Raw genomic sequence first — 21,311 nt, forward strand, 5'->3', positions numbered from 1 at the left:
TATATATATATATATATATATATATATATTCGTTAGCATTTAAAATTTTTTATCTTAAACATTATAATCGAAGAGAAAAACTTTAACCATACCAAATTTTTTTTTATTAGTTTAAATCTATTATAATACAACCCTTAAATCTTAAATTCTAAATACATATAATATATCCTATGTATTTAAAATTTTTAATCTTGGGTTATAAGAAGGAAGTTTGAACTCTAAAGAAAAATTTTATTGACTCAAATTAATTATAACTTAACTCCTAAATCTTAAAATCTTGAACCCTGATTATATATAATATACCCTAATATATATATATATATATATATATATATATATATATATATATATATATATATATAAAATCAGGGTTTAGGGTTATCTTGTTAAAATTATTTATATATATATTTTATTCGATGATATTATCTAAATTTTAATTTTGTTAGCTATGTTTTCTATTATTTGATATCAGCTGCACCTCCACTTATTTTGTAGATCTGAAGGTATCTTTTAAGTTAAAATGGCGACGAAAATGAATAATGAGATATATAAATATAATTTTTTTGGGGTATAAATAGATTGGCAAAAGTTAATACTCCATTTTATTTTTTTATCAATAAAAAAAATGATTAATCATGCTGGATAATGTTAAATCTAGGGTAACCGGTCCGATCCTATGAAAGTTTTCCACCGACCATCAAAATAAATCGGGAATCACATGTGACAATCAATCCAGAAGCCCAGCATTCTTTAATTATGTCTTCCGTTTGAAAGAAAACCACTTTATCCCTATGTAATTACCAACTATCCTCCAATATGATATTTGCTTCTGATACATCTCTACTGTCTAAATACTGAGTTTGTCGGTACATTTAACAAGTATAAAATTATAGAATTTTATAGTTACTTTAACATAAAAAAAATTAAAATTAAAATTAAAATTATTCGGGTCCTCCAAAAAAAAAAAAAAAATTTAAACTATATTTTTTAGCTTAAAATTGGATCATTATAATTTTCATCTCATAATCATTTGTACATCAATTTCAATTTGATATAATAAAATTAGATCGTTATAATTTTCATTTTATAATCATTTATAGATTTCTAAACAAATTTTAATTTGATATAATAAAATTGATTCATTATAATTTTCATTTTGCAGATCTCTAAAGAAATTTTAATTTGATATATTATATGTATTATTATTCAACTCAAAGTTATAATTTATGGTCTCTAACATTCAAGTTCAAAATAACGTTATTTAAATTATTTTTAAAGGCTCCAAATAATTTTAATCTTAAATCTTTTTTCATATTATACTCACTGTTACCGCAATAATAGTTGTATAATTATAGCTGGTAGAATATAAAAATTATAGCTGGTAGAATATAATCGTAGCAGCTAAGGAACATTGTAGCTGCTGCAATACAGCCCAGAATTAAAATTTAAGCGGAATATACATGTGTATAATAGCTACGGTGTCAGAAGCGAATGCAGAGGAGAATATTTGTGTCCTTTTATAAAAGGACGTGACACCTTTTGATAAAAAAAAATATTCGGTAAAAAAAAGGAGCGTCCCAACGAAGACACGACTTACCTTCAAAACCTTGTGCAACAACAGGGCACGCCTCTATAAAATGGAATCATTGATGAGAAACCAGAAGGTCCAGAACAAAATATTACAGTTAAGAAACTCATTTGTAAAATTCTCAACCCCAAGCAATCCTACAAACAAGGGGCTAAATCTTGATATTACTGCTTAACTATTACAAATTTTTGTTGGGTAACCTGATCAAACGTACATTTAAAAAAAACAAAAATCTACAAGCTATCCTGTTACCTGGCAAATAGTCAATGAAACAAATTCAAGGCATTTTGAGCCATGGCAGAGGATCAAAGGCCAGCAGCCCAACAAAAACTTCTGTAATTACATTGTGTTTTTTTTCAAGAAAAGAAAAGATCACTTACTTCAAAAGCCTCATCCATATGCTCGCTTTCTCTTTAGAATGGCTGGTGATATAGAGATAAATCCGATAAGGAACAGAACTGCAAAGGTTTTGAAGTCGTATAAATCCCTAACTGATTTCAATTCGCCCAGAGCCAGACCAGCCTGAAGAAGATAGTATGTAAATGAGCGCAAATATAACTTAACATTCATCTAAGTGTTTAGCTAAGCTGAATATGGAAATGGAGTGGCCACCCAGCCAAAAGTGGATCGCTTTAAAGGTCGGCAGATAAACAAATGGAATGACAATGCAAATGGCAATCTTGCTGTAGATGATGAATACTTACTCTAACAGTTATATAAGATGCTGGAAGAAGTCCAACCACTGTGGCAAGAAAAAAGATCCGAAAAGGAATGTCAACAATTGGAGATGCCAAATTTATGAATGTGTTGGGCAGAGATGGAGTTATCCTCAGAAAGAGCATGTAGTTAAGCAGCCTGTCTCTGCGTTTGGCTATCTGCAATGGGGAAAGAATTATAAATTCTAAGTTGAGCTGATCTTTTTCATCAATTAATCAAGATGTGTAACACAGGTCTTGGAAGCAGTTACAGTTGATAAACTCTACAATACCTCTGCCTGGAAGAATCTCAACTTCTCAGGCCACATCCAACTAATCAAAGGCCTTCCAATCAACTTGGAGAGAAAATAGCAGGACGAAGCGCCAGATGTTGCAGAGAAAACAACCAGAATGACACCCTTTATGACCCCAAAAAGAGCTCCAGCTAGTAGTGACAAAAATATGGTACCAGGTATCATGAACGTCTGCATAAAGATGTAGATGGAACAATATCCTAATATAAATTTGGCTTCGTAATCTCTAGCATACATGGCCAAGTTATCTCTGCAAAAGAGAATTGAAAAGAGAAAAAAATTAATACCTTCAAGGATGCAAAAGAGCAGAGAATTAACATTTTGACATGGAAAAGGGATCACTTCGCCAGGAAATCAAAGTCAGTCTCTCACCTTTAGAAATGCCAGAATTGAGGGGGCATGAGAGAGTTTAAATGTCACCTACTCCTCTAGTCCCATGTTAGTGCCTACATGCCATCACACTTCGGCTTAAATTGGACAGCCTTGGGTTCCACACAAGACTATGAGAAAGTATAAGGGGGCGTTTGGTTCTTTCCAAATAATAGGAATCAGAATGAGAATCATTATATTGTGGAATGAGAATGAGTATGAGCATGGATATCACTCTTAAAAGTAATGTTTGGCTAGTTGCATATTTTCTATCGGAATAAATCAAAATTTCCTTTTTTACCCTTAAAGGAAAATAAGAGAAAAAATTAGATGTGAGAGAAAAATATGATGAAAGAGAATGATGAGAGAGAAAGTATGATCAGAGAGAAAGTATGATGAAAAAGAATGAAGAGAGAGAAAGTGTGATGAGAGAAAATGAGAAAAGAGAGTGTGATAGAAGAGAGCATGATGAGAGGAGATGAGAGAGAAAATATGATGTGAGAGAAAGTATGATGGGAGAGGATGAAAAGAGAAAAAATATAATGAGAAAAAAATGAGAAGAGAGTGTGATGAGAGAGAAAGTATGGTGAGAGAGAGTATGATGAAAGAGAAAGTGTGATGGCGAGTGTGATGGGAGAGATTGAGGAGAGAGAAAGTATGATGAGAGAGAAAGTGTGTTGAGGTATAAAAAAAGGAGGGAGTGTATAAGTGAGATTGAGGAGAGAGAAAGTGTGATATGAGCGAAAGTGTGATGAGAAAAAAAAAAGAAAAGAGAGTGTGATGGGAGAGATTGAGGAGAGAGAAAGTATGATGAGAGAGAAAGTATGATGAGAGAGAAAGTGTGTTGAGGTAAAAAAAGGAGGGACTGTATAAGAGAGATTGAGGAGAGAAAAAGTGTGATAAGAACGAAAGTGAGATGAGAAAAAAAAAAGAGAAAAGAGAGTGTGATGGGAGATATTGAGGAGAGAGAAAGTATGATGAGAAAAAAAGAAGGAAGAGAGTATGATGGAAGAGATTGAAAAGAGAGAGTATAATGAGAAAAAAAGGAAAAAGAGTCAAGAGTGTGATAGGAGAGATTAAGGAGAGAGAAAGTGTGTGATAAAATGATGAGAGAGAAAATATGATGAGAGAGAACAAGGAGAGAGAAGTGATATGAAAGAAAAAATAAATAAATATATTTTGATATTTGATATTAAAGGAGAAAATTTTAATTTTAGGTCAAGGATATTTTTGGAATAAATGAATATTTTGATTGATGAAAATAGGGTAATGACTCATTGAAGGGGAGATACATGGGAATGAGTTATTACCCAATTTCAAGGATTCATTCCCTTATTTGTATTCCTATTCCTATAATCCAAACATTAACAATGACAATCAATGATTCTCATTCCCATTCCCCACTCCTATTCCCCTAAACCAAACACCCCCTAAAAGTCACTACTTCATTACTGAGACATAGTTAAGTGAGACCTCTTAGGAACTCTTAGTACTAACAAGGGCCTAACATTTTGAGTTGAATTAGGCTTCTTTGAGTTTGATATGGTAACAGAATCAAACTTATACCTCAAAGTCATAATAGCATGAGAGGGCATGGTAAACTAAGGATGCTCAATGCCCATTGTCTCACATGGACAATTATGGCAGTCCGTGACATCTATATATTAAAAAGGTCACCCCTCCTAAGTGACTAGTCATTTTAAGATGCAATATCCTTCCAACTTTTCAACTTAACAAATCAATCGACTAGAATTTGAGAAGATAAGGCAATGGGCATTGTAGTCGCTTTTGAAATCAAACTACCAAACATAACCACATAACTACAAGCATACATCTCCTTCGGTCTATTAGTTACACTTCATCCAATAATAAAATGCCTTAATGACTAGCATAGAGATGTGATATCAGACACCACCAAAACATCATTCATATGGGATCTCTAACATGCCCTGCATAGCCGAGTTTAATTGTGTTCCTAGAAAAACATCTATGACACCATCCTCAAACTGAAAAATTAGATCCATCCAGAAAAGATAGATTATAATGGTTAAAAAATCTCTATGAACTTGCCTAGAAAAATTTAACTTTAACTAATTACTCAAGCAATGGCCTTAGTTTGAATTTGTTATAGCATTTACAAAATGAAAAAGTGGACAAATTTTGGAAGTAACTAATTTGAGCCTTTAGAATTAAAGGTCCTTCCAAATTATAGAGAAGCACAATAAAATAATACATTGTTACGCAACATTTATGAACTCAACCAACAATTCACTTGTGGCAACCCTCTATCACCACAAGAGTTCTCAACTCGAGCTCATTTTCCAAAAAAGCAGATTACACAATTTGACCATTAAAGCTAGATTAAGACACTTAAATAAGACTGAGTGTTTAAATTAACAAAGAGATAAGGAGTGGACAGAAGGAAACTGTTAGGGTCTATATAGAGTTTGCAATATTTATCATAGCATCATGAGTAGGAGGAAAGCCAATTAGAAATAATAAAATCTAATCAAAAACCTTAACTGCCATATAAATCTAATATCAGAAGTCTAAGAGAATTTAGCACATGAAACTAAAAGAATTTATACGAAAGATGGTCAAGTGATGTATTTAGCTTAGTTTCTCAAACAATTAAATATAACTTGTGATATTTCAGATGTTACACAAAAAGAAAGTGACATGGAGAAAAGAAAGAAAGAAGAATTCAAAATTTAAGTGCCAAGGAAGATAAGAAAAGAATATTAAGGAAGGAACGCACGGGGAAAGACACTTGGTTTAATTTTTCAGAATATACAGAAAAAATACCTTATTCACAAAAACTTGGTTTTTGGTAAAAATTCAGAAAGGTTAGATTTTATCTATGCTTTTGGGAGAAGGTAGTGACCTCCTTTTAACTTCTGCAGAATGGGTTTGCCACAACATTTCTACTATTGTGATGTAAAAGGCGATAACGCTCACCGCACCCCTCCACGACACGCCCCAAGGCCTGTGGAAGGGTGGTAAATCACGGTACCGAGCGGCCTCTTAGGTGGGAGGAACTTATTCCCTAAGGGAATGAACCCTTGGGGATTCGAACCTTGCTCCTGTAATGCAATTCAATCACCCGAGTACCAACTCGGTTACGCCCGAGGGGGCACATTTCTACTATCGTGCAACTATGGCCAGTTTGCCACTGCCTCCCCCAACCATTATGCAGTCATCATTATCATAATATATATTTTCATCAATTCTAGCAGCAACCCCAGTCATCAATACAGCCATATATAGTATTCTTGTAGTCTATGAAACGATTATGCCCTCACAATTGTTAGGAATATGCATTTCTCATTCCCAACAAAAGCAAAATATCCATGTATGATTTTACATAGGTATGCATGTATCTCAAAATATGATCAGACGAATGCAAATACAGACAAACTTAATAGCATTACATTAGGAGGACAAAAAAAGAAGAAAAATATTTTTTAAAAAATGAGATTTTTTTTCGTTCTTTGCAGCAAGAAGCGAGAAAGGGGAACTTACTTGAGGACGCGGAGATCAGAGAGATTCCTAGGAATCCTGAGGATCTTATCATACTCGGCCTCCGGCATAGTGATGAAGATGCATACCAGGCCAACAGAGAAGATCAAGAAGACGGCTGCGGCCGCGGTCGCCTCCCATTTGGTGAGCGAAACTCTGGACTCAACCCTGATGGGCTTCTTGGGCGTGGGTGAGTCCTCCACTGCGCTCTCCTCGTCGCGTCCTATCACGATCCTCACCGGCGCCATTGGAGCGATTGCGGCCAGCACCGACGCGCTAGATCGATCGTAGAAGAAGCGGCCGCCGCTGCTTCATCAAAGGAGGCCAGATCGGGGCGTGATCCCACGGGTGGAGGGATTGGGGATCTGGAAGCCCTAAAATAGACGGATTTGATTCTGAAATAGGGAAGCAGAGATGCGACAGCGAAGGGCGGCCTGGGAGGAGAAAGAAAGGGGAGAAGAGAGGAGACGGTGAGTGCGTTTTATCTCTGAACACGTGCCGAAAATACATTTATTTATTTTGTTAATTTTCTTCGGTAATATATCAGTTTGTACTTTAGACTAAAATTTAAATACTATTTATTTTTAAAAATACATCTTATATATATTTTAATATTTAATTAAAGATATAATACACCATTCTTTTATTATCTAAATGGTCATATAAATTTATTTAAAAACATTTCAGCTTAATTAAAAAATTATATAATAGGTTTCAATAAAACTGAAATAAAAATATATTACATACTGTTTTAATTTTTTTTTAAGAAAAAGTTTTTTTTTTTAAAAAAAAATTCTGTCTATTAAAAAAATCTAAAAAAAACATGGATATAACGGTAGAGATGACAACGATTAGGATTTAAATTTTAGGTAAGATTTTATATCTTTTTTATCCATTCCATTTATTATATTTATCCTCGTATTCATCTCTATATCTACCATGTATTTAACTTTCATATCCATCTTTCATACCTGTCAAATATTTGGATATTCATATCCTATCGATTATCTTATTACGTCCTATTATTCTCATTTTTTTTTAAAAAAAAATTATTTACTTATCTGCTCATTCTCGTCCCGTATTCCTTGAAATAAAGACGTACACTAAGTTTTATTTTTTCCAAGGTGAAAAACAGGTTAAAAATTATTTTTTCCACAAAAAAAATGAGCCTTTTATATATATATATATATATATATATATATATATATATATATATATATATATATATATCCATTTATTATAATATTATATAAAATTCTCTTTATATCTTTCTCTATTTAAATAAGAAAATATCCTTTTTTATTTAGATGGATATCAAGTTACCATCAAATTCGGATGAAATTATCCACCTGCATATCGAATGAAATTATCATCCTATATGCAGGTTGAGCGTTCACGTTGCAATTACTGCCCGGAAGAGAAGGTGGAGTACTTAACATGGTATGTTCGATCCACGCATTGCTCGTCATGTCATGTGTATATTAATCATTAACTTTTTTAAAAAACAAGTCATATAAATTATTAAATGGTATACACATCCGTAAAGATAGGACCAAAACACCAAATTGATCAATAAACATAATTAAATGAAAATAAAACAAATGGAGGCTGGCAATTAGCTGAATGTTGGTTGAAGTCATTACGTATGCACAATGGGACGATACGCTAAGCAAGTATTAAAAGTCAACTACGTGCCGTGGATTAGTCCTGAGTCATAATAAAAGATATTAAAATAAAATATATAAGTCATAATTTCTAAATAAATATTTTATAGTTTATATGGAACTATGAAAAAAATTATTTTAAATGCATCGAGATTAAATAATTTATTGATAATCTTAAATAATATATGAAAAAACTCATGACCAACCAATGAATCCTAAGCGGAGTTATCAACTATCGATACTGGTAGATAACTAGATATTGAGCTTCTTCTTGGTAAATTAGCAAGGGAAGGCACAAATTGGGGTTAGGACCATGAATATCAACTTCGATTCATGTTTTGGTATCATAAATCCCCAACATTAAGGTAGAAACTTTCCTTTGCTTGAATGACTATTCCATTAGGATAGAGGGTTCACCAAGAGGGATAAACAATAGTTAAGGTTCTGCCATTTTCTTGCACACATGTATTTTCTGTTAAATTATTTAAAATTTTGGATATCAAAAAGTTTATACAGCTTGGCATATTCATGGAGCAACATTTAATAGTATATATGTATATTTTTGTCATGCTGTATCTATTTTGTTTGGGCATGTATTATTAATACTTTTTTGAATGTTCTTAATTATGAATTTACTTGTTAGAGATATAATGACACACATGTGTCAAAGAGATGTTAGAGATAGAATAGTGTTCTTATCAACATATTAAAAAAGGGAATATTAACCTTGTGTTTTTGAAGTTGATGGCTTCTGCTTCCATAGCTAGACAGTGTTATTACTCATTAGCAGATATCGATCTTGTCGCAATAATTCAAAACTTTTTCTAGAAATGTAAAATGGCTGCAGATCCATGTAGTCTTGGTGCATCAAGTAGTAGATTGTTAGAATGAATAGAAATTAGGAAGTGATTTCAAGATGTGTTCTTGTCCATATAACAATGCTAGCAAAACTTTAAAAGATGAATAAGGCACTTTAAAAGGAATAGGAATTAATGCAGAATAGGAATTCACAGTCATCGTCAAACTTTGAAAGGAAAAAAAAAAGCCACACAAGCTTTTCAGAGAATTTATGCTCGTGAACAAGAAAAAAAAGGTTTCTTCTTTCTTTGTGGTCAGTTCATCGACATAACATTTGTTTTATTAGCTAAGTAATAGGAAGTCATGAATGATGACAGAGAGTCTTGGGTAATTGGGTTGACGCAAAGGTACTAGTATTTGTCAATTCTGATGTAAAAATACATCCTTGGATATCTAACTTTCCCATGCAAAGTGCTGCTATGTTAGGACAAAATATTCTCCGTAACTTAACTGTTTGTATCTAGCCGTGGGACCGATGATACTAAGCCATTTGGGATAAATAGAGCGATATCATCTTTTTCTCAAATGATTGATGACAGACAAGTAAATACAAAATCAGATTAGTTGAACTTCCTTGACCAATGAATGGAAGAACTCTTTTTTTCTTTTTTCTTTTTCTTTGCACAAATGATAAACTTCTGCGTAATGCATCAAGTGGAAACATGGAAGGAAAAAAGAAACAAGCTAAGAATCATTTTTTATGGTTGAGAATATCACAATTTCTCCATCATTGAAATGTCAAACAGAAAAAAAAAATCTTTATGCAAAAAGTCACTGCCCAAGGAACAGTATTATGGAGTAGGCAGATAAGGAACTAGAGTTTACTTCAAGAAGAACAATCACACCACTATATCAATGCTAAAAGTGAGCTGGAATCAGATGCATTGAATAGACTGAGTGATTTGATCTTGGGCAAAACGCTGTTCATTTGTCTAGCATTCAACAATCAATAAGTCAACTAAATTTTGATTTTGGTTCAAATAAGTGATTCTTTATGCATTTGCCACCAACCAAATACTAAAATAATGGAGATGGAACTGGAATTCAATAGAAAAATGTGAAACTCTTCATTTAAAGTATGGAAATGCTCCCAAAAAACAGGAAAATGAAAAGTAAGTTCCATAATGTCACCTTGACAAGATCATGGAAGTAAAATGAAATCCAGTGATAACAAAGTAAAGTTTCAATTTCCAGAGTACAAGGAATAAGAACAACCTGGAGACTAAAGATTGCATTTATCCATCCGAAACTCCTTGACACCATTTTTTTTTTTTTCACTTACGATGATTGCTTGGTTGCAGAAAGTTGTCTTTGCAGTAACTCCAAATGGATCAGGTCATAGGCAATAATCCACAATTCAGGTGCCATTCCAATTGCTGAATTATACAAGAAAATAATAAATCAATAGGGCATCAATAAATTTATCCTCTTCGTGTTTGGTGAAAGAGTATAATCCAGTGAGTTATAGAAAATGCTCACCAAATTCACTTTGCTTTATCACATTTCTGGTCCTCTAACCATGATGAGCTCCTTGGTACAACCTAGAACCGAAAATGGCTAATTCTTCTCCCTTGCATCTCAATTGAAAGTGAGAAACCTACAAGATGTTGACGTATGGTGGCACATAATCCCTTGGACCTTCCAGGGACCGGTACAAATACAACTTCTTCACGGTATCGCTGTCGAGGTACTTGGTCCGATCCACAATCACTTCTACTACCAAGTTAGGCATCTTCTGAGCCACTTCCTTGCAACCACTTAAAGTTAGCTTGCAGTTAAACATCCACAAGAACCTCATATTGTAGTAATGGTGGATCCCTGAGAGTAGACCTACATCACCAAAAGGGCTGTCCCTAATATCCAGCTTTTGCAAACTGTGACAGCCTTCGAGCACATACTTCAAGCTCAAATCACTGCCTCCGGCGAATGCCACTGAGAGGGTCCTAATTGACTTCCCATGCGTTGCAATGTACTTAAACACTTTGTGAGTGAGCAGGCCAGAGACAGCGAGCCTAGTTAGCTTCTTGCAGTTCATGACTATGGCCCCAAAGCCTTCATCCATGGGCTTCCCGGTGATGTGATCAGGGCGGTGGTGACCCATGATGCAGAGGCGGAATACAACTAGATCCTGGCAGTTCTTGGACATGGCTACAACGGCAGCATTAGTCATTCTCCGGCAGCAGAACAGGATCGATTGGAGTTTGCGGCATCCGTTTGAGATTGCCAGAAGACTAGCATCAGAGACTAAGACCTCCATACCATCGATGACATTGGCAGCAATCACTCTGAGTTCACAAAGGTTCTTGCATGCCTTTGCCACCGCCTGTAGTCCCTCATCGCCAACTGTGTCAAGAACCTGAAGAATAAACAGAGTTCAAAAGGCTAAATTTGGATTGATAAATAGAGCTACTCGTGTGGAAGAATGGTGGAATTACCCAGAAGGTGCGGAGGTTGTTGCATTTGAGGATGACAGGCTTGAGCTGCTCAGCGGTGATGCGGGCATTGCTTAAATTGAGGGAGACAAGGTTGGCGCAGACGGGGAGGATAGCCGGGAGCAGCTCAGGAGCTGCCTCGAGGAACCCTGATAGGCAAATGAGCGACTTGGACGAGACAAAGGCTTGCTCGAGGTCAGCGACGTTGAAATCTTTGTCGACGTTAAAATCTTCGGCGACGTTGAAATCTTCGGCGATGTTGAAATCGTAGATGCCTGGCCAGAAGGAACCGGTGCCGAGGTGGGTGAGCTGCGGCGCCCGGGCCATGAGGCTGCGGAGCTGACTGAGGGATACGTTCCGGTTCACCCGCAGCCTCCGGAGGGAGGGCGATCGAGCGACTAGAGCCTCCAGGGCGGAGAAGTTCGCCCAATTCACGCGCTCGAACGACAGCGACTCTAAAGAGGTGGTTGTCTCCGGGAACATCGAGATCCAGTCAACGACATCCTCCTCCTCCTCGTCCTCCACTTTGTTCTCGATCAGATCCAAGATTCTCAGGTTCCTGCAAGAAAATCGGGACCATCATTCGAAGAAAAATTGATCTAAATCTTGGATTTCTTGGGGTGGATCATCGAAATTAGGTTTTAGTGTTTTGAATCAGCTCAAGGCGGGAATGGACCAGAGAGGATAACCTGCAGAGCTCAGCGATGACGGCGAGACCGCGGGTGCCGAACCCGCTGCAGCGGATGAGCGTGAGATCGCGAAAGGAGGGAAAGGAACGGGCGAGGATGGAAAGCTCAAAGTCGGAGACGGTCATCCGTTTAAGGCAGAGGCGCTCGAGCCAGGGATAGGCGGTCGCCATGGCGGCGAGCCAGGGGGAGAAGCGGGCGTCCAAGAAGAGGAAGCCACTAACGTCGGTGAAGTGGGGACGACCCTTGAGCACGAGCGCCCGGGCGCAGGGGAACCTCCGGACGGCGCGCGCCGGCGACACGGACGAGCAGTTGCCGACGTAGAGCTCGCGCCTGGTCTGCGCCTCGGCTTTTTTCCAAGATCGGCACACCAGCGACGCCGCGTTCCGATCTCGCCGGCAGACCAGGAACTGGAGCACGTTCTCCAGCACATGCTCCGGCAACTCGAGCTCGTGTGATTTGGTCCGGTGGCTTGGTCTCTTGCTCTGTTCCAGTGCTGCCTCCTGGCAGTGGCTTTGGCTCGTAGTCGTAGCATTGGGATCCTCCATGCCTCCTCACCACCCGAATAGCTACCGCCTGAGAGACACCCTAACCCTAATTGCCTTCTGTGGTTGCGGCCGAGGAAGAGGAAGGAAGCAGGCGGGATAGAGCGCAAGCGGAATCGAAACGACGAAACCTTTGGGTTTATCGGATCTTGAGTTGGATCGGATCCCAAAACTGGATCCGCCTACTTCACCCTTTTAAGTTTTGTGTTGTAACTTGTAAATGAGCGAACTCAAACCAAAACTTATATTGCCAAAATTTATTTGCTAAAAGCTATTAAAATGCGAGATTAACTTAATTTTAATTTTAATTTATTTTTTAAATAGTATTAAATTTTTAATTAGATTTCATTTTAATTGTTTAAAATTTCCATTTTTTTATTTTTATTTACTAACAAATACAATATTATTTTTATTATTTAGATTTATATTTTAATTAGAGTTTGATATAGAACTTCTTTATTTATTTATAAATTTGATAAAATTTTATTGAAAAAAAATATGATTTACAAATTTATTTATTTAATTTAATAAGTTATTTAATATTATTCATTTAATAGACCTTTTACATAATAACAAATATAAAATTTTAAACTTACAAATAAATATTTGATTTATTTTTAATTAAATAAAAATAAATTTATGATCCTTCAATAAATATATAAAATAATAGTTAAAAGTATAGTTTTATCAAATATAGTCATATAAATAAATTACTCTGTCACTTGATTGTCATATCCTAACTCTCCTTGTGAATGATATGTTAAATAAAATGAGTTTTGTCATATTGGGAGGGAGTTCAGGTTTCTCTGAGTTTCGCCATATTGGGAGGGAGCTCAGGTTTCTCTCGAGTTTCTTTGAAAAATGATAGTTAGAGGGAATGAGAAGTACAAATTTTTCATGGAACCAATCAGTATATCTTATGTGGAAACAAAAAAGAAAAAAAAAATATAAATTATTATCACCTGAATCTAATCTAAAGAGAATCGTTGTTTCCCTCAAACCTAACCTAAAGAGAATCACAGCTTCTCCCTTTTCCTCCACCCACGGTCGCGGGACCTCCTCTATGGGCGCATGAAGCAGAGAAGTGACGCCACGAAGCTCCTCCACCTCACCGCTTCTCCCTTCTCCTCCACGGGCGCACGAAGCAGAGAAGTGATGTCGCGAAGCTCCTCCACCTCGCCGCTTCTCCACTCTCCTCTACCTCGTCGCTTCTCCCTTCTCCTCCACCCACGCACGCGGGAACTCCACGAGCGCACGAAGCAGAGAAGTGATGCCGCGAAGCTCCTCCACGACCTAAGTCCTAAAACTCTTCTACCAACAAAACTCCTCCATGGTAATTCTGTTTGTATGATATTGAAATGGGAATATGAGATGATTGACTTATATATGAGATAATTGACTTGGGTTTTGAACTTAATACAACTCATATCACTAATGTTAAGCTTTTATGTGAAATGTGATGCACAATAAAGAGGAGGGATCTTCTGGACCCCTTATTCCTGGTCCCCACTGGACTATATATCTGGTATAAAATCCCTCTCGTGGGCAAAACGTGTGCATGTGCCAACGAGTAAAACCCTAACTTCTCGACCTCCAACGTCGCCTCCCTCCCATGGCCTCCAGCGACATCCTGTGCCCTCCCTCCAATGTCGTCTCCCTCCAGCGACATCCTGCAACCTCCCTCTAACATCGACTCCCTCCAACGGCCTCCAGCATTTGCGGCCCCCCCCCCCCTAACGACCTCCCTCCCCTGACCTCCGCAACCTCCCAACCGTGTGGAAGAAAGTGAGGATCTTTTCGGTTGTTGCTTCTACCATTTCACCAATGTAATTAGGTAATTGTTGTCGAAAAACTCCTTACTTATTCTTTTTTTGTGCTGCCGATCCTTCTCAGAAAGCAAATCCTTTGAACTATAGTCGATTTGGTTAGATGTATTATAGTTCATGTTAGATGCCCCTTTGAGTTGCTATTTTTTTAGAAGTTGGACATGCAGAAATTTGACATAAAATTATTATTTTTAGATGCTTCTTTTGTCGTTGCTTTTAGAGAAGTTAGACATGCAGAAATTTGACATAGAATTAATGTTTTTAGATGCTTCTTTTGTCATTATTTTTTTAGCCTTAACTTTGTTATTTTTCTTTGTCGGATTAAAGTAATTATCATGGAGGGTGAATATATGAGTTGTCTTTAGTTGAATTTTAAAGGAAATGAAGCTAGTTAGGAAGATAACTTTGATGTTATTGATGAATGTAATAAGATTCATATTGGGAATGTATTGAGCTTCAATATATCAAATTTCCATTTTTAGATATTTTGTTTTGTTTGTTTGATTTTATAGGCTTGAACATTGAAACAGATTTGGATATACCACAAATGGGGTTGGAATTTGAGACAGAAGAAGATGCATATCAATTTTATTTGTCATATGTTAAAAAGGTTGGATTTAGCGTAAGGAGATGTAAAATCCACAATGATAAATCAGGTAAATTACTTGATAGGATTTTTTTTATTGTTGTGCCTAAGGTAAAAGAGAACAAAAACAAACGAGATCTTTATGTCAAAACAAGTCGTGATGAAATAAGGTTTGGTTGTGAGGCTAAAATAAAGATTAGTGAAACTCTAGAAGAATCTTATGTGTATCAAAAGATTAGTGGGAGTATAATCATATTCCTAATATTATATGTTGATGACATATTATTTATAGGAAATGATGTGTCAGTTCTATAGTCAGTTAAAGTTTGGTTGTCCACGACATTCTTCATAAAAGATATGGGAGAAGCAACTTATATCTTAGGAATGAAGATCTATAAAGATAAACCGAAAAAGTTGTTTGATCTTTCATAGTCAACATATATAGACAGAGTGCTAAAACAGTTTAGCATGTCTGAATCCAAGAAAAATTTCATACCTATGAGGCATGAAATTCACCTTTCGAAGTCTATGTGCTCACACACAAAAGATGAGAGGATTTATATGGATAAGATACCTTATGCATCTGCAATATGATCTATCATATATGATATGTTATGTACAATGCCCAATGTATCGTATGCTCTGAGTGTTACGAACAGATACCAGTCAGATCCAGGAATGGATCAATGAGCATCTGTCAAGATAATCCTTAAGTACTTGAGAAGAACTAAGGATATATTCTTAGTAGTATAAAGATGGTGATATGATCATACGCGGGTATATGAATGTCAATTTCCAAATGAACAAGGATGACTCCAAGTCCCAGTCTAGATTTATATTCATATTAAATAGAGGCATAGTTAATTGGAAGAGTTCCAAACAAGATACTATTATAGATTCTACCTGTGAGGGAGAATACATTGCAATTTCGGAAGCAGTTTGAATCAAGAAGTTTGTTACCGAACTTGGTGTGGTTCCATCCACTGTTGAAGCATTACCTATTTACTGCAACAACACTGGAACCATTGCACAAGCAAAAAAACCTAGTTGTTGGAACCCTAAGGTTGTTTTGGTGTGATCAACAAGTTAAGTTAGGTTCTGTGTGTTTCTAACCTTGTGTCTAAGTGTGCAGGAGCTTAGGAGCACAGGTACTCGAGTGGAAGACGTAGCTTGCGAGAAGGACGACACGCGGTGCGTCCGAGGGACGAGGTGCTGCGGAAGAGTGTTGGTGCAACATCCCTCAGGTCAAAGTTGACCTGGGTGACCAAGCTGAGTCTTGGTTTGAGTTTAGATGTTTGACAATAAGAAATTGATTGAAGAAGAGTCAAGTAGGTCAAGGTTGACCGGATACTTGACAGGGAAGTCCTGGTGAGTGAAGCCAGGCAAAAGGAAAACCCTAGTGAGTGAAGCTAGGTGAAAGTCCTAGTGAGTGAAGCTAGGTGAAAGTCCTGGTGAGTGAAACCAGGTGAAAACCCTAGTGAGTGGAGCTAGGTGAAAGTCCTGGTGAGTGAAGCCAGGCAGAAGGAAAACCCTAGTGAGTGAAGCTAGGTGAAAGTCCTGGTGAGTAAAGCCAGGTGAAAGCCCTAGTGAGTGAAGCTAGGCAGATGGAAAACCCTAGTGAGTAAAGCTAGGTGAAAGGCCTGGTGAGTGAAGCCAGGCAAGGGAAAATCCAGATGGATCAAGGATGATCGGACATCTGGTGTTGGGAAGTCCAAGTAGGTCAAAGGATTGACTGGATACTTGGCACGAGGAAAGTCTAAGTGGGTCAAAGGGATTGACCAGACACTTGGTGGGAAGTCCTAGCAGGTCAAAGGAGTGACCAGATGCTAGGCATGATGTACCAACAGGTCAAGGTTGACCGGATGTTGGTTTGAGAGGCTTGGAACTTGGTTTTGGGCAAAAACCAAGTGTTGGATCGATCAGTGGATCGATCCAGGAGCTGGATCGATCAGTGGATCGATCCAGGAGCTGGATCGATCAGTGGATCGATCCAGGCTTCTCCTAAGCGAACAGAGAGCCTCTGGATCGATCCGTGGATCGATCCAGATGTTCCAATCGATCAGTGGATCGATTGGGACGCGGCTGCTTTGCGCGATAAGCGCTGGATCGATCCGTGGATCGATCCAGGCGTTTTTCCAGAGCACAGAGGCGCTCTGGATCGATCCGTGGATCGATCCAAAGCCTCCCCGATCGATTGGGAATATTCGAATCGATCGGGATCCGACCGTTGGCGTCGATAAAGGCCGCAGGCGTTCATTTCCTTCGGCATCTCTTCTCCGATTCACTCCAGATTTCTCGCCAGCTCCTCCACAGCACTCACAAAGCTCAGATCGCCAGTTCTTGAAGGATCTTGGAAGTTTTCCAAGTCAAGAGGCGGATCAAAGCCAAGAAGAGAAGCTAGGGTTAGGGTTTATACTCATTGTAAGCTTGTAAGCTTGTATTTCTTGTATCCTTTCCCTCTCTTCTTGTATTGAGTCTTGTAGGGCTTCTCCGCCCTTGGTAGTTACCATAAAGGAGAGTTTTATTTAGTGGAGGGTGTGTGTGTTGGTGTGGATCCTTGGATTAGTCACCTCTTGTGAGGTGGATACCAAGTAAACCAACCGTGTTAGCGTTGTGTGATTGTTTCTTTGTATTTCCGCTGCACATCTTTGAAGGAACAAGCAACGCCGAGCACCGAGCGAACGCGACGAGCTATTCACCCCCCTCTAGCTACTTTTGGTCCTAACAAGTGGTATCAGAGCGAGGCCGCTCTTCACCGGAATCATCACCGGAAGGGTCAAGCGTAACAAGAAAAGCTAGAGGGTGAAGAAGTTGGAGCAAATTCTTCAAGTTCAAGACTTTATCAAGCTCAACTTCAAGATGCAATTCCAAGATGGACTTGGATTTGACACAAGGGTGGCTCCACCATACACTTCTACGAGTTTCGATTCTTGGAAATCAAGAATCGAAAATTTTCTTATGATGGAGATAGAGCAATGGTTTGCTCTAATGGAAGGTTTCAAGACTCCAAGAAATTCAAAGGGTAAAGTTTTCAAGAGGAGCAAGTGGAACCAAAAGCAAGTCCAGAGGTGCGAGGCCAATGAAAAAGTGACCAAGCTTTTGGTCAATTTATTGCCAAGCACCATCCTTTGCAAAATTGGAGAATTTGAAGATGCAAAGGAACTATGGAGCAAATTGGCCAAGCTTCATGAAGAGATCCCCTCCACTGTACAAGATCATGAAGAATCCGGAGAGGGTGACTCTTTGGAGCAAGATCAAGAGGAGGACTCCAAGGTTGAGAGATGCTCAACCTCCGAAGAAGAAGAAATCCAAGAAGCTTCATCCTCAAGGGAATGCAACGAAGGGAACAAGGAGGGAGCATACTCCTTGTTTCATATTCAAGATGATGAAGCCTCCACCTCTAGGATTGAGGGGGAGCAATTCTTGGTGACACCGGATCAAGAAGAAGGAGAAGCTTCTACATCCGGGTCAAGAGAAGAAGGGGAGGAAGAAGCTTCTACCTCCACAAGTCAAGAAAAATCAAATGGAGGGGAATCAAGGTTCGATCAAGAGGAAGCTTCTACCTCCGGATCCAAAGGAAAAGATGTCACCCCTACAAGCAAAGGTATAAATATTTCAATTAAAAATAAAAATCATATAATATGTTTTGAGTGTAGGGAAAATGGACACTACAAGAGCAAGTGTCCTAAATTGGCCAAGAAGAAGGGCAAAGTGGCACAAAAGGGCAAGGCGAAGCCCAAGGAGATCATCCCCAACACAAAGAAGAGCAAGCAGCATATTATATTTTTCTCTTGCAATCAAAAAGGGCATTACCGAAGTCAATGCCCCAAGGGGAAGAAGATGGTCAAGGCTCAAGGAGGCATTCGTCAAGGGGGAGCCTCCAAGGTAAAGAAGAAGGTAACATTTATTGAGCCTACCCCTTTACATTATGGTAAAAAGCATGATAGTTCTAACTTATATCATTTTAATGCTATTTACCATGAAAATAGAAAGCATGATAGCGTTAAAGAAAAACATATAGCTTTTCATGCTAAAACTACTACACCTAAGGCTAGGAATGTAAGTAAAAGTCTAGGCAAGAACTCTAAGGATTGTATCTACAAGCCTAGGCACAAAAATGCTCATGAACTTAATGGAAAACAAAAAACTAAGGACTTAGTGATGGAAAATCAAGTCTTGAGGTCAAGACTTGATAAAATGGAAAAGACCCTAAAAAGGATGGAAAATATCCTATTAGGGCAAAATGAGCATAACCTAGGTTTAGGGGTACAAAAGTCATCCAATGGCCATAGAGGTTTGGGATACAAACCAAAGGCTAAGAAGGATGTGCCCTTTTACCATAGAGTTCCATATAGTTATGGAACAAACCCTAGGTCTAGTGGTCAAGCCAAAAATACTAGGGAAGTCATCCCTAAGAGTATTTTTGCAATAAATGTGACTAAGACTTCTAAGAAGTCTAAGAAAGTCACAAACAAGGTCACAAGGGAGGTTATCCCTAGAGTTGACCTAGAAAATGTGACCAAGGCTTCTAAGAAGCCCAACAAGGTCACTAGGAAGGTATCTAGGGAAGTTATCCCTAGTGAGTACCTAGAGCATCCAAGGAGCACCAATAGGTGTTGGGTTCCTAGGAGCATCTTCTCTACCCCATAGATGGGTTAGAGAGTGTCAACTCCGATTAGAAGGGTAGTTAACCCAACTTTGAGGAAATTGACACTCAAGGAGCATTTTCAAGGTTTTAGTTAACCTTTGAAAATGAAATGGACCTATTGATTACTTCTTGAAAGAGTAACATGTGTCTATTGGTGGAAAAATTGATTTTATCTTAAAAAGGCACAAATTAGAAAAATATAAGAAATACCAAGTTGGGACTTTGGTATTTTCTTAGTGCTACTCTTGTGGAAAAATGAAATATGCCAACATTTGAGGATATGTTTAATTATTAAGTGGCATAAACAAATCAAGAGAAATAAGAAATGTCAATTTAGGTTTTGGCATTTCTTTGAAGTAGTTAGGGCAATCTAGGTTTAATGTTTTAAATTAAAACAAGTGGTATCGTTTTAAGTTAAAACAAGTGGTATATTTTGAGTTTAGCTAAGTGATTAAGGATATTTAGATAGGTAATCTAGGTATATTTTATTTATGCTAAACATTGTCATGATTGCTTGCCCATCATATGCCATGACATCATGTCTATTTTTGAATTCATTGTTTTATTATGAAAACTCCAAAAATACCATGTCATGACATTCATACATCATGTAGTAATAGGATATTTTCTTTTGAAAATTATTTTCTTTTGATGTATGCCATAACATAATCATGCATTAAGTTTAATTCCTTGTAATTAAGGACGAATGACATTTAACAACAATTATTGACAAATGACATCCTAGGTGGATGTCTAATATTTCTAAAATGCCTAGATAGATATGCATGATCCCTAGATTAGGCAAAAACCAAAATCTACATCTCACAAAGACTATAAGGTGACTTGTATGTGATTAGTGCACATTAGATACAAGTGAGATGTTAGGATGATGAACAAAGCTCAAGATGTTGATTTAGTGCATTCTTTTGAGTTTTTAGGTTCATCAAAACACATAGTTATGTGTTTTCCCATCATTGAGAAAGCTAATGTACAAGTCATGTGCATTATGCCCAAGAAACATGATAGGATATTGGTTTTGAAAATGTTTTTAAAATGTTTTTGGAAAACCTTGGTGAAGGCTATCTTTTGATAGTAATCACCATTGAATAGTTAGACACAAACTTGAAGAAAAACACTAAAGTTTTTGCAAGTTTTCAAGTTTGTGTCAATCTTTGAAAATATGATGTATTTTCATAGAAAGCTATTTTTCCATGATTAAGTATGCCCTAAATAATGTCTACACGAAATTTCATGATTTTTGGATTTTTGTAGAATTTTCTAGGGGTTTTCTGAAGTTGACTGAAATGGAATTTCAGCAACTATCGAGTCTCGATCGATCCATGGATCGATTGAGTGCCCGAATCGATCCGTGGATCGATCTGAAAGTCTCCGCGAAGAGCTCACTGGATCGATCACCGATCAATCAGTAGTCCGAATCGATCGTGGATCGATTCGAAAGGTTCAATCGATTGAACCCAACTCAATCGATCCAAGTTGCTGATTTTGGCCGAAGGCTTGATTTCAGCATCTTTGAACCTCTTTGAGTCTAGGTAACCATTCCAAACCCCTAAAATACATTTG

General features: G+C 37.5%; 2 protein-coding genes across 2 annotated transcripts; both read right to left on the reverse strand.

The window, feature by feature from the left end:
- Positions 1–1,697: 1,697 nt before the first annotated feature.
- On the reverse strand, positions 1,698–6,949 carry LOC122008190 (uncharacterized membrane protein At4g09580-like). The gene is made up of 4 exons (XM_042563821.1): positions 6,489–6,949; positions 2,577–2,847; positions 2,293–2,463; positions 1,698–2,110 (listed from the first exon to the last, which is right to left on the reverse strand). Exons 1-4 carry the CDS (start codon positions 6,731–6,733, stop codon positions 1,979–1,981), a joined length of 819 nt encoding a protein of 272 aa, XP_042419755.1. The 5' UTR covers positions 6,734–6,949; the 3' UTR covers positions 1,698–1,978.
- Positions 6,950–10,080: 3,131 nt separating this feature from the next.
- LOC122008191 (F-box protein FBX14-like) lies at positions 10,081–12,772 on the reverse strand. The gene is made up of 4 exons (XM_042563822.1): positions 12,129–12,772; positions 11,443–11,998; positions 10,487–11,363; positions 10,081–10,383 (listed from the first exon to the last, which is right to left on the reverse strand). Exons 1-3 carry the CDS (start codon positions 12,671–12,673, stop codon positions 10,605–10,607), a joined length of 1,860 nt encoding a protein of 619 aa, XP_042419756.1. The 5' UTR covers positions 12,674–12,772; the 3' UTR covers positions 10,081–10,383; positions 10,487–10,604.
- Between the last annotated feature and the right edge of the window lie 8,539 nt (positions 12,773–21,311).

Source organism: Zingiber officinale, chromosome 8A, assembly GCF_018446385.1.
Source record: "Zingiber officinale cultivar Zhangliang chromosome 8A, Zo_v1.1, whole genome shotgun sequence".
Lineage (NCBI taxonomy): Eukaryota > Viridiplantae > Streptophyta > Magnoliopsida > Zingiberales > Zingiberaceae > Zingiber > Zingiber officinale.

Bases quoted from the DNA above. Each gene is read 5' to 3' on its own strand.
- LOC122008190 (XM_042563821.1), bottom strand. From the start codon at position 6,733: ATGGCGCCGGTGAGGATCGTGATAGGACGCGACGAGGAGAGCGCAGTG. The intron at 2,464-2,576 runs GTATTGTAGAGT...TCCCCATTGCAG, and splicing joins TGAGATTCTTCCAGGCAGAG to ATAGCCAAACGCAGAGACAG. The intron at 2,111-2,292 runs GTAAGTATTCAT...TATCTTCTTCAG, and splicing joins CATCTTATATAACTGTTAGA to GCTGGTCTGGCTCTGGGCGA.
- LOC122008191 (XM_042563822.1), bottom strand. From the start codon at position 12,673: ATGGAGGATCCCAATGCTACGACTACGAGCCAAAGCCACTGCCAGGAG. The intron at 11,999-12,128 runs GTTATCCTCTCT...ATTTTCTTGCAG, and splicing joins GTCATCGCTGAGCTCTGCAG to GAACCTGAGAATCTTGGATC. The intron at 11,364-11,442 runs GTAATTCCACCA...TTTATTCTTCAG, and splicing joins ACAACCTCCGCACCTTCTGG to GTTCTTGACACAGTTGGCGA.